At 35.3% G+C, this 15,075-nt stretch overlaps 1 protein-coding gene across 2 annotated transcripts in view; it reads right to left on the minus strand.

Moving 5' to 3' along the window:
- Window positions 1–1,443: 1,443 nt before the first annotated feature.
- npr1a (natriuretic peptide receptor 1a) overlaps window positions 1,444–15,075 on the minus strand; it is a 43,679-nt gene continuing 30,047 nt past the window's right edge. For both annotated transcript variants that reach the window (XM_014984188.2, XM_088009841.1), the window contains exons 10-23: window positions 13,161–13,281; window positions 12,050–12,124; window positions 11,875–11,952; window positions 11,693–11,797; window positions 8,767–8,838; window positions 7,925–8,084; window positions 6,402–6,557; window positions 5,508–5,676; window positions 4,335–4,481; window positions 4,124–4,247; window positions 3,186–3,254; window positions 2,511–2,685; window positions 2,327–2,425; window positions 1,444–1,759 (exon numbers count right to left, since the gene is read on the minus strand). In XM_014984188.2, the coding sequence (XP_014839674.1) occupies window positions 1,614–1,759; window positions 2,327–2,425; window positions 2,511–2,685; window positions 3,186–3,254; window positions 4,124–4,247; window positions 4,335–4,481; window positions 5,508–5,676; window positions 6,402–6,557; window positions 7,925–8,084; window positions 8,767–8,838; window positions 11,693–11,797; window positions 11,875–11,952; window positions 12,050–12,124; window positions 13,161–13,281 (1,696 nt within the window). In that variant the 3' untranslated portion in view covers window positions 1,444–1,613. The remainder of the gene's footprint in view (window positions 1,760–2,326; window positions 2,426–2,510; window positions 2,686–3,185; window positions 3,255–4,123; window positions 4,248–4,334; window positions 4,482–5,507; window positions 5,677–6,401; window positions 6,558–7,924; window positions 8,085–8,766; window positions 8,839–11,692; window positions 11,798–11,874; window positions 11,953–12,049; window positions 12,125–13,160; window positions 13,282–15,075) is intronic.

The following is a 15,075-nucleotide window of genomic DNA, read 5'->3' on the forward strand; positions in this document are numbered from 1 at the left end:
GGGGTACGGTGCGTGAACAACGGAGCCCAATGACCAATCAGGTTGCACGTTGGTCTGAGCAACGTCAGTAACAACCAATAGCAAGCTAAAGAATCAAGGGCCAATCCCTGAATAACTAACTACACAGGCATCCACCTGCATGGAAACGAAACAACTTTATCTTGTTTACAAGTAACGTATAAATGCAAAAATTGTGAGAACACATGATTTCCCTGGTAAGCATGCATGGAAAGGCTTAAAATGATTGCATATTTTATTGTAATAGCATAATCTCACACGGGAAAATTAAAACAACTACCCCCAAAAAATCTGCTCAAATAAGAGTAGCACTACAATTATACCAATAAATTACTCAAGTAAGAGTAAAAATCTACTTGGCAAAAAAGTAACTTAGGTTCTGAGGAACAGATAAAAAAGTTTATATTTTACAACAATGCCATCAGAAAGAAAATAAAATTTACGTTCAAAGTTCAGTATTTTAAAAACTAAAACTTAATGCAAATTAATACTTACAAAAGGTAATTCCTGACACAAGACTTTTTACCCCGACTAAATGATTTCAATAACATTTTCCAAAATTTTCACTGAGAGATTATGCACATGTTATAGAATAAAAAAGTACTTTTTATACATATTTACTAGTGGTGCCAATAAATGGGTCTGGAATATTTAGTAAAATATATTTCAAATCACCTAAAACTACAGCATGTTACAGTGCAAGTTCCTGAAACTCTGTATTTTTAAACTGATGCCTTAACAACTCCATAAAGTTACTGTACTTGTGGACTGTACCAAGCACATACCTGTTTATTAAACTAATTAAATGTAATTTTTTGCTAATATGTCCATAAACACCTTCAAAGAGTGATTACAGGTTGTCATATAGATCACCAGTCTATCACAGGGCTACACAGACATGCCTCATAAAATACAATAATATTTAGTAAATTAGAATATGTGTTAATTTCTGATAAGGTTTGTTTGTCAGATTAAAAGTAAAATATTATTAAACATGCTTTTCATTTAGTTCACATTCCTGCATTAAAAATATTGTTTTACTTGTCAGGTGTAATATTCTAATCTTAAATGTCTTTTATCCTTACCTGTAAGTGGAAAATCATCACAAATATTAGAAATAAGGTTTGTGTGTTTTAATTGCTTTTTTAGCGGAAATGTAATTGTTTTTAAAATTTGGAATATCCCTAATACGCTGAAATATTAGCTTCACCTTGTAAGCATCATTTATCAGCATCACAACCTGCAGGGAAAAACAAATTCAACTCATTTTAAATACACTTTTGAATAAAAGACAAATTTCAGAAATTTTGCGTTGACTTTTGAACAAAGAAATGTTAAAATATGAAAAACGTTCTCGGTTATTCTAAATATATAAAAATGAAACACAATACATGCAAACTGCACACAGAAAACTACCAGGAGACGTTTAAACAAAAGTAACAATACCCATTTTATTATGTATTTACACAAGTTTTGATGTTTTATCTTACAAATGAAACATTCGTCTTGTCTGTGTCTACTCTTTTCTACAGTTTATCCCTGGAGAAACCAGCTTGGATCAGTCAGTCTGAAAACACCGTCCAGCTGTTTGATTCTCAGTTCTTCTCATTTTCTCCCAGCAGCCAGTACGTCCTCATGCGACCTTTGCCCTTCACTTCGATCTCCCCTCTGAGCTGAAGCTGGAAGGAGCCGAACTCCTGCAGGACCTGACGAGTCGCCTCCGACACGTGAATCTTGAGGGCTGAGAGGGAAACATGTCTGACATTACTGAACTGAATTGAATCTATTGTTTGTCACTGCGCAAAATATTTATATTTTTTGTACAGTTTTGGCTTAATTGCAGCTCTGAGTGTATTGTTCTTTCAGAAAATGTCCTCTAATTGAGTCTGTACACTAAAGTTAACGATTTATCGATTGCTAAATTAGTTAATTATTTCAATTAATCACGATTAATCGTTTTGGTTCTAATTAGTATTTCTATTTTTTACATAAATTGTGTCCTAGGTTACATTTTTAGAGAAGAAATATGGCTAATATTAGCTTCTATAATAAATACAGATAAAAATAGACATGAGCCAGTTAAACTCATGTGCAAGTGTGGATTTTATTATTCTGTGTGAGTTGAATTGTCCAATTGTCCAGCAGAAGATAAACAACCTTTGTAAACACATTTAATTTGCCTAGTTATATGTAATGAATAGTGCTTGAACCTTGCATGGTGGTTCTGTAAAGTTCTAACTTTTTGGTTCTGTGGGTGTAAATGCTGGAGTTTTCTGCTGATGCGTGTGCGGTTTCCTGCAGGTCTCACCCTCTCCTGTCGACTCCATGCGTGACGCCGTGTTGACCGTGTCTCCAAACAAACAGTACCTGGGCATTTTTAACCCGACCACACCTGCACACACTGTGCCTAGATGAGAACACACCAACAACTCAGGTCATTGGGGCGTTTTTGTAGTTTGCTGTTAGGTTTGCGTGCGGCGGCGCGGCCGTACCGCTGTGGATGCCGATGCGAAGCCGCAGCTGCTGACTGGGTCGGTGTCGAATTTTGAAGCTCTTGACTGCGTCCAGCAGAGCCAGAGACATCCGGGCGACTTCCCGACCGTGTCGCTTACCATTCCTGACCGGCAGACCCGACACCACCATGTAGGCGTCCCCAATCGTCTCCACCTGAAGAGACCGCAGAAAATGAATCGTTTAACATTTAGCCCAACTGGCAGCTATGGGGGCTTATCAGGGCAAATGTAGAAAAACAAAGGAGTAAATTTAAGCCAAAAAACTCCAAAATTTTTAGATTAATTTTTAAAAATTACTAGAAAAAAAATTGGAAACTTCTGAGTTTGAAAAGTCAAAAATTTTCTAGAAATTCTGAAATTTTGAGGTTAACTGAAACAAATTCTACAAAAAAATGTAAGAATTTCTGAGCTTGAAAAGTAAAAAGAAATGCGATTAAAAATCTCTGAAATTTTCTAGAAAGAAACTTGGAAGTTTTGGGTTTCAAAAGTCGAACATTTTCGAATTTGCTGGAGAAAATTGTAGACTTTCAAGCTCAGAAAGTTTTTCTAGAAGATTTCTACGATTTTTTGGCGAAAATTTACTTTTTTTTTCCAATCTAAAATAGCCATGATACGCCTCCTATCCAGGATTTTAAACTGAAATATTAGTTTCACCTTGTAAACATCAAAGTTGTCTATGATGGCATCAAAGCACGTGTAGAGATCATTTAGCAGGGTCACAACCTGCAGGGAGAAACAAATTCAATCATTTTTAATACAAATACAAAACAGAGGAGCCAGAAAAAGTTTACTTTTTTCAATAAAAGATACATTTCAGACATTTTGTGTTGAATTTTGAACAAATAAAAAGTTAAAATAAGAAAAATGTTCTCTATAATTATAAATGTATATAAAAATATAATATAATACATCTGAAAGGAGGAAAGTTGCTGTCTTGCAAAAGTATCCACACCTCTGGAAATACAAAATTCCTTTGTGTAAAAACCATAAATAAAACTTGTGGTAATTACATTTGTTTTTCAGGATATTGTGGTGCAAAGATATGTGTCCTTTCCATTTCTTGTTTATGTGTGTTATTGTATATCATTATCATGTTCGAAATAAATAAATTAAATAAATATTTTGATGGTGAAACACAGTAATTCATGTGAAGGGGAAATAAATTATTTTATACACTTTTGTTTTCTAAAAGTTTCATATTAGGGGTGAGGATTTATCATATCGTTTATCATTTTCTTATCACGATAATAATTTTAATTTATTGCTCTGGTGATAAATTGAATCTGAAAACGCCTAATTGAAAGTTTGACTCTCTTCACTAATTATTTGGCTTCTGAAGGTATTTGTTTGCACTTATTTAGGGGTATCAGAGTAAAAAAGGTTGACAATTTATGCATTATTTCATGTTTATCTACCACATAAAATCCCCCCATTTTGTGTAAAAGTTGATTTGTTGTGATTTCCTTCGCTAGAAACAGGAAATCTGAGGTGTAGTTACTGTCTTTCTCCACTAGATGTCAGTCTAGTTTTAATCTCCCGGTGTTCTGCTTCATTTCCCTCCAGTTAGGGCTGGTTTCTTGGTTTCCACCGACCTGCAGCGGCGTGCTCTCTGCAGACAGAGCGGTGAAGCCGACGATGTCGCTGAAATAAATGGTGACCGAGTCGAAAGCTTCGGCCTGAACCGTCTCGCCTCGTTTCAGCTGGTCGGCTACCGAACTGGAACCCAAAAATAAAAGCATTTCAGCCGCATTGCTGCTGCAGAAAACACTTAATGCACACAGTTTATCCGTGGAGGATATTTACTGTGGTAGTATCTGATAGAGCAGAGCCTCGGCTTTGCGTTTCTCCTCGTTATAAGCTTGGGTTCGCTCCTCCACCAGCTCCTCCAGGTTGTTGGCGTATTGCTCCATGCGAGACAGAAGGTTGTCCAGGATGTTGGAACCGTAACCTCTAAAAATACAACCAACAAGAAAACAAATGAAAAAAGCCTTATTTTATATTAAAATGTTTTTCCCTTAATTGTTTTTGCTAAAACATTTTATACTTTAATTTAAAAGTCACTCAAATATCATAAACCAAGCCTCTTTTCCTTTAAGACATTAAGAGTAGACTCACTGTGACACAGAGAAATCAAATTACAAATGGCTGAATTGTCGGTAATAATCAATAGATCAATTAATAATGTGTGAATCTTTAATTTTAGGAAAGGACCAACCAAGAATGTGATTTGCTTTCTAATAGAAAAACAACGGTTGCTTCATTTTTATCTCATAATATCGTTTACTGTGGCGTCTTTGGTCAAATTAACTTGAACTGAGGTGTTCTGGCTGTGCCTTAAATTTTAATATTTGCCGGATCTCATTGATTTTTCACACTCAAAAATTCAAACGAACATACTGTTTTGTGTCAAACTTTTTCCTTCCACTAAACTTTTCATTAACACACATGGAGACACCAGCAGCGACCTTTTAATGGAGGATCTCAACGACAGTCGAACGTCAACATAATTATGTATAAAAAGTCGTTTTGTGATTCTAATTTACTAAAAATCATTTTGGTTTTATTTTAATTAGCTGTAAGCCATAATGAAACAATAATAATTAAGTGTAATTATTATTATTATTGATTATTAATATATTCTGATGTGTATTTACTATAAAGTCTAGTTTTCTTGTAACAGTAAGTTGTTTCTCCACCATTAGCACATCGAGCAGCACCTACATGAGTGTGATTGACAGCACTAAGGCCTCTTGGCTCTGATTGGTTGTTTTTGACCAGGATTGGTGCATTCGATCTTATAGTTTCTCCTCTTTATTTATCTTAATGAACATTTTTTCTAAATGTAACTTTTCGTTATTTTTGGTAGTTTTAGTTAAATGTTGATTTTTTCATAATAGGTTCATTTTGTTAGTTTCAAATAGTAAGATAAATGAACCCATTCTGGTTCATTCGTCTGAATGAATGTGGTTTCCCCACCTGTGCTGCTTCCTCAGGAGGATCTTGATGGTATTAAAGTCGGGCCTCTCGTTGGGCTCCTCGCTCCAGCAGCGCTGCATGAGGACCCCGAGCTCCTCGCTGTGGCTGTGGAAGCAGAGCGAGGGCCGCAGCGGAGGGACGCCGCCCTGGATCACCGCCTGGATGATCTCTGTTACGCGCAGAGGCGTCGAGTTAGAGCAGCCGGGCTACAGCGAAACAACAACAACTAGATCTACATGTTGCCGCTCTACCTGCGGACCAAAACAGACGCGTACTAATAAATATTTAAGGCTCCGGTTGCCGTGGAAACCCACCTGGACGTTCCCGGCTCTGAAACTCAATAGGAATCAGTTCCTGTTGAACGTCACTCTGACAACTTGTTGCCTAAAACATCATCACCTGGAGGAAGTGGCGTCAGAACGTTTTGACACATTGGCCAAAATTATCTAAAATTTAGGGTTATGAATTAAAATAATTCCTTAATATTGATTATAAAAAAGTACTAATTCCACTGGCAGATTATTTCCTCTTATAACGAGACATTTTCCCCATGTTATAAGTGAAATAATCTGCCGGTGGAACTAGAAATTTTATAAATATTAAAGAATTATTGACTTAAAACAAGCTCCTGTATCTGTACCTTTGCCGTGTTTGGTAGATGTTTTTAACTGTTATCATAATTAATGTTGTGTATTGCCGAAGCGGGCCAGGCAGCGACATGTTTACTCCAGAAGTGGAGATAACACCTGACGCCAAGCGGCCAACGAGGCGAAGGGTTAACGACGTGCCGACGGCGAAGGCCCGTCCAGCTGCCAGGCAGGAATGTAAACAGCCCGACGCTTTCATCGCGTTTGTGTTTCGGCTCAGAGATTAGAGGCTGGCTTCGGCGCTGACCTTTGGGAGAGAGGGAGTGCGAGTCGAGGTAGAAGACTCCCTTCAGCAGAGCGACCTCCTGCAGGATCACGCCGAAGCTGTATACGTCGCCCCGCTGGGTGCCGCTGCAGGGTGGGCACTCCATCCTCAGCAGCTCAGGAGCAGTCCACAGCTTTCCTAAACAGTTCATTCATAAAAAGAAACTACTATTTAACTGGAAAAAATGTTTTTTTAGAGCGCTTAGCAAAAGTACTGACACCTCCTTGAAATGTAGTCACTTTATGGACAGAAAGATTCATATTTTACGTGTATCCAATGCAAAAATCTTACACAAAATGCTGACAATCTCTTCTTGTTACATATATTTATCTAACAGGGTTTTCTTTTAACAATATTATAGTTTCAAAGTTTGTCCAAATTATTTATTTATTCTTCAAATTCGTCTTGTTGAGTCAAAATGTAACTTTTCCTGCTACCTGCTCTTGGCAGTTGGTGGTTACCGTAGCAACCAGTAACCGACAGCACCGCCCCCGTTTTCTGATCCCGTCGGTAACCTTTAGGACCATCAGTTCTGTGTTTTCTTCACCAGTATTATATTTAGATAAATTTAATTATACACGGTTTTATGTGTAACTTTGCCACATTTTGTATAAGTTTTTAACTGTTAGCGCAGTTAATATCGTGCATTTGAGATATTTTTAATTTTATAATTGTCAGCTATTCATTGGGAACCATTGCTTTGTAGTAGAGACTGTTTTAAGGTGATTTATTGTATTTTGAATTAAGTAATTCCATAATTATTTTTATTGAAATAAAGTACTTGTTCCACTGGCAGATTATCTCACTTATAACAAGACATTTTCCCCACGTTATAAGTGAAATAATCTGACAGTATTTATAAATATTTAAGAATTGCTGATTTGGAAGAGCTCATGTATCTTGTTGAAAAGTTACTTGTAAGTTAGTTTTGTTTTATTTCAAGTAAGATATTTGCACTAGAAGCTAGACCAAAGATACTTGGTGAGATTTTGAGTTTTTGCAGTGTACAGACTTTACTTGTAATCAGGCTAAAATTGTTACAGACATACTTTTCCTACAATGGAATTTTTTTTTGTCGTTTTATATTTGAAGCGTTTATAATAAGCAGAACCATCACAGAGACTTTTCTGAAAAGTCGACTTCGCTGCTCTCAGATCAGCTTGTATCTGAATTATTAACCTTGGCTAAACATTAACAAGCGTTTTGAAAGAAAGTGACCCAACTTCTGTTCTTTTACTGAGAATAAAAAGAATTTGAAAACCCTTCTTTAAATACAGCAAATATTCAAAGTCCTTTTTAAGTTTTGGATTTCTTTCAACAAAAAAATATGGACTGCTTTTTATTTTTATTTTTTTGCTTTATTTTAGTTTTACTTTCATCTTTCTGGCCCGTGAAAACTTTTGAGTCAACTTCTTTTGATCAATAACTGCAAAAAAGTTCAAGGGGTGTAAATATTTTTTCGACGCCCTGTGCTGTGAACTGGGTAGTGTGTGTTTTGTTCGTACGTGCGTAGAAGGCGTGTGTGTCTTCGGGGAAGCTGCTGGTCCGCAGACTCTGCAGCCCATAGTCTGTGATCTTCAGCACAAACCGACTGTCCACCACACAGTTGGAGGACTTCAGGTTGCCGTGGGAGACGATGACGCTGTTGTGGAGGAAGGCCATTCCCTGCGCAGGCATAATTATTGAAAATGACTGACAGCTGGGTGATTGATTGTAAATATATGGTGGAAATGTGAAATAACTGGAGCATGCAAAGGCTGTCAAATGCTACATGTGAAAATTACTGGATTGGTGAAGTAGATGAATTATTACTGTCAGAAAAACCAGAGCGGCTGCAGTAGAGAGTTGATCGAGAGGCTTTCACATTTCTCTATCTGACTGAAAAATATCTTAAAATATAATAATATTCTGCTCTGAATATGTTGTTCTTTCACAAATTGGCATTTTTTTATTCTGTGTACTCCAGCTAACTATTAATCAATTACTAAATTAGTTGAGCTTTATTTGAATAATTGATTTGTCATTATTAATCCGATTGGTCATCTCAGCACTATATAATCATCACCCATAGAGGAAAGTATTTCAACCCTTCATATCTGATATTTTTGATGGTTATAAAAACCAAAATTTAATGTCTTCAAATATAGAATATTGCAAAAAAAGTTGGAGAATATTTACAGAAAGTTAAGTGGAAGGAAAAAGTGAAGCAGCAAGTTTTTTGATCTGTACTCATCTGCTTTAAAAAGAAAATAAATGTGAATATTAGGTTGTTATATCGGTGATTTTTTTGCATCCTCCAACAGTTTGGTAGAGCAGAATCGGTGAGTTTGGTTGAGCGGGTCGTTACCTTGACGATATCGGTGATGAGCGAGTATCTGAACATCCAGTCCAGAGTGATGCCGTCGCTCTCCATCAGGTCCTGGAAGACAAACACAGGCAGCTTCATCCCGACCCTCTGCTGTTTTAATCATCATCATCATCATCATCATCTGTGTGGGCTCGTGAAGCAGCCAGCGGGTAAAACCCCGCAGACGACGCCGACAACTTAAACAAGCACGCCCACGCTGCGGCAGCACCACCAGAGTCGTGTCTGGAGTACGGGATGTTATTTCTGCCTCACTGCAGTCAGAGAGCGAGTAGAAAAAAGTCTTAAAGTCCAAAACATTAAAACATCCTGCATCTTATCTGGGCAAAGACAACGCTTTGAAGGAGGGCTGGAACTTTATTTTGAACATTAGTCGATTAATCAGATAAAAAATGGGGACATTCTGCAGATTATTCAATTAACCACTTAAGACGTTTTCATTAACGATACATTAAAAATTAAATAACCAAATAATTAAATTCATTTTTTAAATAAGAATATAAACTTTTAATTGCCTAAAATGCAGTAACAGAGTTCCTTTAGTGAATGTTTGATTATATGTAGCAAAAGATGCATCAGCAGAAAAAAACACGTCTAAAATCAACTTGAATCGCTCAGTTCCTTTTACCTGACTTAATTACAGCTCTGTCAGTATGTCGTTCTTCCAGAAAATGGGCTTCATTTTGAGTCCGTATACTCTAGTAAACGATTAATCAATTGCTAAATTAGTTGACAATTATTTCAATAATCATTTCAATTCTAATTAGTATTACTATTTTTGGCATAAACTATGTCTTGGTTTAAACTTAGAGAAGAATTATGGGTAAAATTAGCTGCCATAACAGAAAGGATAAAACGTGAGTTAATGAAACTATTTTAGAAGCGTTGATGTTAGTGTTCAGAAAAAAAACAAGCTTTGTAAACACATTTAATTTGCATTTGCCTATTTGTATTTATGCACTTTGCAAAGTTCTAACTTTCTGTGTTGTGGGTGTTTTTTTTAGTTTTTTTTTTTTTTTTACATAATTTGAACCAGGCAAAGCTAAAACTACTTGATAAATTTTGCTTAGAACATTTTTTATATATACATTAAATGCAAAATATATAAATATATTTTATACAGTTTTTTTTAAGTTACTGCTCTGAGTGTGTTGTTCTTCCAGCAAATTACCTTTTTTCTGAGCCCAGTTAACAATTAATCAATTAGCAAATTACTTGATGATTATTTAAATAATCAATTAATCATGATTAATCATTTCTCCCCTCGTTCAAAGCAAAAGGTTTCAGTTTGAACACAAGAAAGTCCTGCTTTCATCCTGAACCTTCAAACTGCAGATATTTCTTCACCTCAGCAGCTTTTCTGCAGCGCGGAGACTTTTTTCTTGCAGTGAAACCGTTCTGAGGTCGTTTCAGTGAGGACATCTGCAGAAGGACGGCGATGTTCCTCCACTAAAAAAACCCCGTCTCCGTCCTCTCAGGGCAGAAAATAACTCACTCCACTCTTAAATTCAGCGGTCATCTGGCAACAACCCAAACCCCACGCAGCCCACAGCAGCTGTTGCTAGGTTACCCTGCTGGCAGGTTGCTAGGTTACAGTGTTGGGAGATAACTGTAGCTGTGCAGAGGACTTCTGCAGAGCTGAAGGTTTGAGAGGCTGATGTGGACGGTGGGTCATGGAGGATGATGGGTAAAAATATCGCAGTGATTCAGACACAGAGACGATTCTGTAACGCTTTAAAGCTTTGAGCAGAAGAAAAGTTTAAAACCTTCTTTTGTTTTGCTTTTTGGATCATTTTTGAGCCCAGATCAGGTGTCCTAACCCGATCCCTTAAAGCTGCTACCTAGATTTTTCTGTAAAATCAGTCAGATTGCCTCAGATGTATCTCGTGGACAATAGGATAACATGACATGGTCAATTTTTAAATTTGTTTTGCTGTTTTGTTGTAAATTACTTTTCAAACGGTACCAAAAACCTCACATGGCTCTGATGACATCACAGAAGGCAGTGCTAGCCAAAGCTTTCTTTATTAAAATTGAAAATGGAAAAATAATTTCCAATTGATTCTGTTTTTCCCTGCACAATAAAAAACTCAATATGAAGTATCGTTATTCAAATCAAATTTTTAAGTACAAAACTGATCTGTCAATCATCATAGATCTGAAACAGAAACATGCACACTGCTCTAATTTTTATCTTTTTCTACTTACTTAGTGTAGAAGGTTTTTTTCTGAAATAAGAATAATATGCAGATTATGTTCAATGTGTTTTTCCATTTTTATTGACTGGGTGCCAAGTCTGCTTTTGAGTAAAAGTTTCTGTATGTAATATAATGAAGTTAAAATAAAGTAAAAAATATGATTAAGAACAGACAAATAATTTGTGTTTTAGCTAAAGTTTTCAATTAAAAGAAATATGTACCTGTGGAAAATCTCATCTTTAAAGACGAAAAGTTAATCTATCTGCATCAACTTCCTGTTGAGGGCCACACAGAATCATTCCACGGCCCACATGAGGCACATGAGCCGCACTTTGGACACCCCTGATCTTTTCTGAGTTTTTCTTATGTTTTATTATTATTATTTTTGAGAGAGTAAATAAGGTTTGGAGTCATTTAATCTGCTCTGAATATGTGACTAATTTTTAGCCAACCAAAGACAATTTAGCTAAAAATAGAGAAAAGACGTTTCTGCCGTCAGTTTAAACAGCTCAAAAAGTAAAAACTAACAAACTGAGAATGAAAAATATTTAAATCTGGTTGAAGTGTTGATCCAAATCCTTGTAAATGTTGATGTATTTGCTTTTGGACAGCAAATAAAAGATTCAGATTTTTTATATTTTTCCTTGAGCTGAATGTAAAAAGTGTTTGTGTCCAGCGGGTTGGTCGGTGTGCAGGTGGGTGGGTTCTACCTGCAGGCTGCCTCTGGGGCAGTACTCTGTGATGATGCACATGTTCGGCGGGTCGAGGCAGGCTCCAATAAAACGAGTCAGATGTTCGTTATGAACGTCTCGCATCTGCAGAAGACAAGAGACTGAAATCACATCAAAGCCGCCTGGAACCAGGACAGTTTAAAAATAGAGCGGATCCTTACGTGCTTGAGCTCGAACAGAACCTTCCTCGTCAGCTCGATGCGCTTCTTGTTGATATATTTGATGGCAGCCAGATTTCCCTGAGAGGAAGAAAATCCTCGTCTTCATCCCCTCACAGCAGATTTACAGCAGATTTACAGCAGATTTACAGATTAATGTGCTGCGACTCTCACACACCTTGTAGTATCCAGTTTTAGTGTAGATCTGAAAGTTTCCCTCCATGGTCATCAGAGAACCCAAGTTTGATCCTTTCTGGAGAAAAAAATCATAAATATGATCAGGGTAAGTAAAACCTTTCATCTGAAATGCCTGAAAGTTATTCAGTCATTTTATGTAAAGGAAGGTTTCAACAATAATGTGCAAAAGAAAAAGAAAAGTTCAAAATTAAGATAATTTAAATATGGCCAAATAAATAAACATAATAACAACAACAAATAATAATAATACTAGTAATAATAATAATAATAATAAGATGAATTTTTATTTTATTTTAATGTCTGTAAAAAATTTAATATTTTTAAAATAAAAAAAATTTAAAAAAATCCTCAAAATTTAAAATAAGTCAATTTAATTTTTATCTTACAACTGTCTGCACAGAAAAACAAACTTTTTTGATTTTTTTACTTCAGTTTTGTACATTGAAGCATAAAAGCCAGAATAAGATTTTCTTTCTTCAACTGTGAAAATAAAGTCATACGATCATAAAATTTTAATAAAATGAGAATAATGTCATAATAAATATGAGAAAAATGTCAAGTCAAAAGAATGAGAATATTGATAATCTAACTAGAATAAAGTTATAATAATTATGTGAATAAAGTAATATTTTTATGAAAACTACTTTATGAAAAAATAAAAAGATTAAAATGACCAACAATCTAGAGAAGTTATAATTTGTTTTTACACATATTAAAATACTTCAGCATCAGCAGGACTTTGAAATTATTATGCAAATAACTACTTGACTAATTTATGTTTTGAAGGAAGAATGATACGGACCTGCTGCTCATATTTTATTAAAACGACGTTTTTCTTGTAATTAAAAAATATTCTAGTTCTAATGCTCCATCATAGTTTTGCAGGTCGACTTATTTAGGTTCATTTTGTCATTATTGACTGTCTTGCATAAACATTTTAAAATAAAAGCCATAATAAAATAACGTCAGGCAACAGAACGTGCTAAAAGCTTCAGGTGGAACCGCAGTCAGAGGAACCAGAACTCGGACGTTTAGATACTGTAAATGAACACACAGTGACAGTGTTGATGCTGCATTACGGCACGTTGTACCAGAGACATGGTGAGGCGGCTGCAGGTTCTCCGCAGGGATTTCTCCAGGTTGGTCATCTGGATGTCGTCCCAGGAAACTCTCCACAGCTGGGCCACCAGCTCGTTCTCCAGCTTCAGCTTCCTATCCAACAGACAGGAGGACAGGTGTGTGTGCGTGTGTTTGCAGAGCTGGTGATGTATTAGTGTGTGTTAAAAACAAGGGGAAACACTGAGAGAGGCGACAGGAGAGCTCACCAGAGAGAAGAGACAGAAACGATTTCTGAGGTCAAAACAAGTTCTGATCATTTCAGGGTTGACACTGCTGACTAAGAAAGGCTCATGGTAACCACTAAACGTTGGGATGCGCGCGTAGAAGACGGTTAATTTCCAAAACACAAGAAAAAAAAAAGAAAATATTGACACCAAATTCGCTCAAATTACACAATAATTAATTGAATACACTGCAAAAACACAAAATCTTTCCAGGTATTTTTAGTGCAAATATCTTAGAACACTCTAAATAAAACAAATTTAACTCATAAGTAGCTTTTCAGCAAGATATATGAGCTTGTTTTAATAAAAAAGTACTAGTTTTATTAGCAGATTATTTCACCTAAAACAAAACATTTTTCCAATAAATTAAATAATCTCCCAGTAAAACTACTTTTTAAAATCAATACTCAGGAATTACTCATAAAAGAAAAGAAACTATTTCTTGCTTAAATAGCAATTTTGTTATATTTGTACTAAGATATTTTCACTAGAAACAAGACAAAAAACTTGTTTTTGCAGTGTATTTATTATTTGTTGCCCTGTAAAACATTTGAGCTGCACTTAGTTGTGTCGACTATCTTCTACACTTTAAGTCAAATAAATTTAGTGAATTTTATATTTTGAACCTAAATGTGTTTGTGAAAAATAAACTTACAGTAGAAAGTTGTTTTAACTTTTCATTAATTTAGTCAAGAGTTGAATAAACTAGAGTTTTTAAAAACAGAAAGAAGTAAAAGGCAGGAATAGGAACTATTTCCCAGAATGCTTAGCGGCATGTTTTGTATCTGAGATGGAAGTGAGTTACATTGATCTGAGTCTAGTTTGTTAATTATTCTAAAGTAAAATAATTAGTTATTTTAACTTGATATTGTGAGTAAAAGAATAGAGAAATGTGTCTCTTTAACTAGATGAAGGCAGTTTATTTTCTTTTCATTGTGAAATAATTATTTTGTTTAAATTACAGCATTAAGTTAAAACTCACAATTCAAGATTAATGAACTTAAAAAACAATGTTTAGACGACTTGTCTCGTTAAATCAATTTCATGAGCTTTAATTTCTGAGTTAAGCACAAACTACATTTCTTGTTGACTTAAATTTTCAAGTTAAACCAACTTCAAAGGTTTTACAGTGTGTTGCTTTAACCTAAGAACTGAGAACCAACCCAGATTTATTGCTTGACATGTTTATTAATGATATTAAACATAAACAGAAGGATAACTAAATACAAGCATTATTAGTTTTTTCATACATAAACCATTTTCCTCTGTTTAGAGAAATTAAAGGGGCAAAAATGCACCAAAAATATTTTGTACTTTGTATTATTGTGAATAAAGTAAAATTACGGTAAGTTTATTTGAACTGTAGATGTAGGAAAAAATATCGTATTCAGTTTTTTATGAAGTTTATGAACGTCTCCTTACAGATCCTGAGAGCTTTTAGCACCAGTACGTCCGTAATAAAAGTGACTGGATGGGTCAAAATCTGAGTAAAGTCAATGTTTTTGTTCGAAAGTGTAAAGTAAGAGATTAGCGTTTAAATACACTCAGTGAAGCCAAAGAATTCAGGTCTAATTTTAACATCCACCGAAGGTATTTTACTATATCAGCCTTCAAAATAAAGGATAACAAAAAGCAGCTGTGCGCTTTTATTTTTAGTAGATTA

Source organism: Poecilia mexicana, unplaced genomic scaffold (genome assembly GCF_051168715.1).
Source record: "Poecilia mexicana isolate PSO_F unplaced genomic scaffold, ASM5116871v1 scaffold_11, whole genome shotgun sequence".
In the NCBI taxonomy this organism is placed as follows: domain Eukaryota; kingdom Metazoa; phylum Chordata; class Actinopteri; order Cyprinodontiformes; family Poeciliidae; genus Poecilia; species Poecilia mexicana.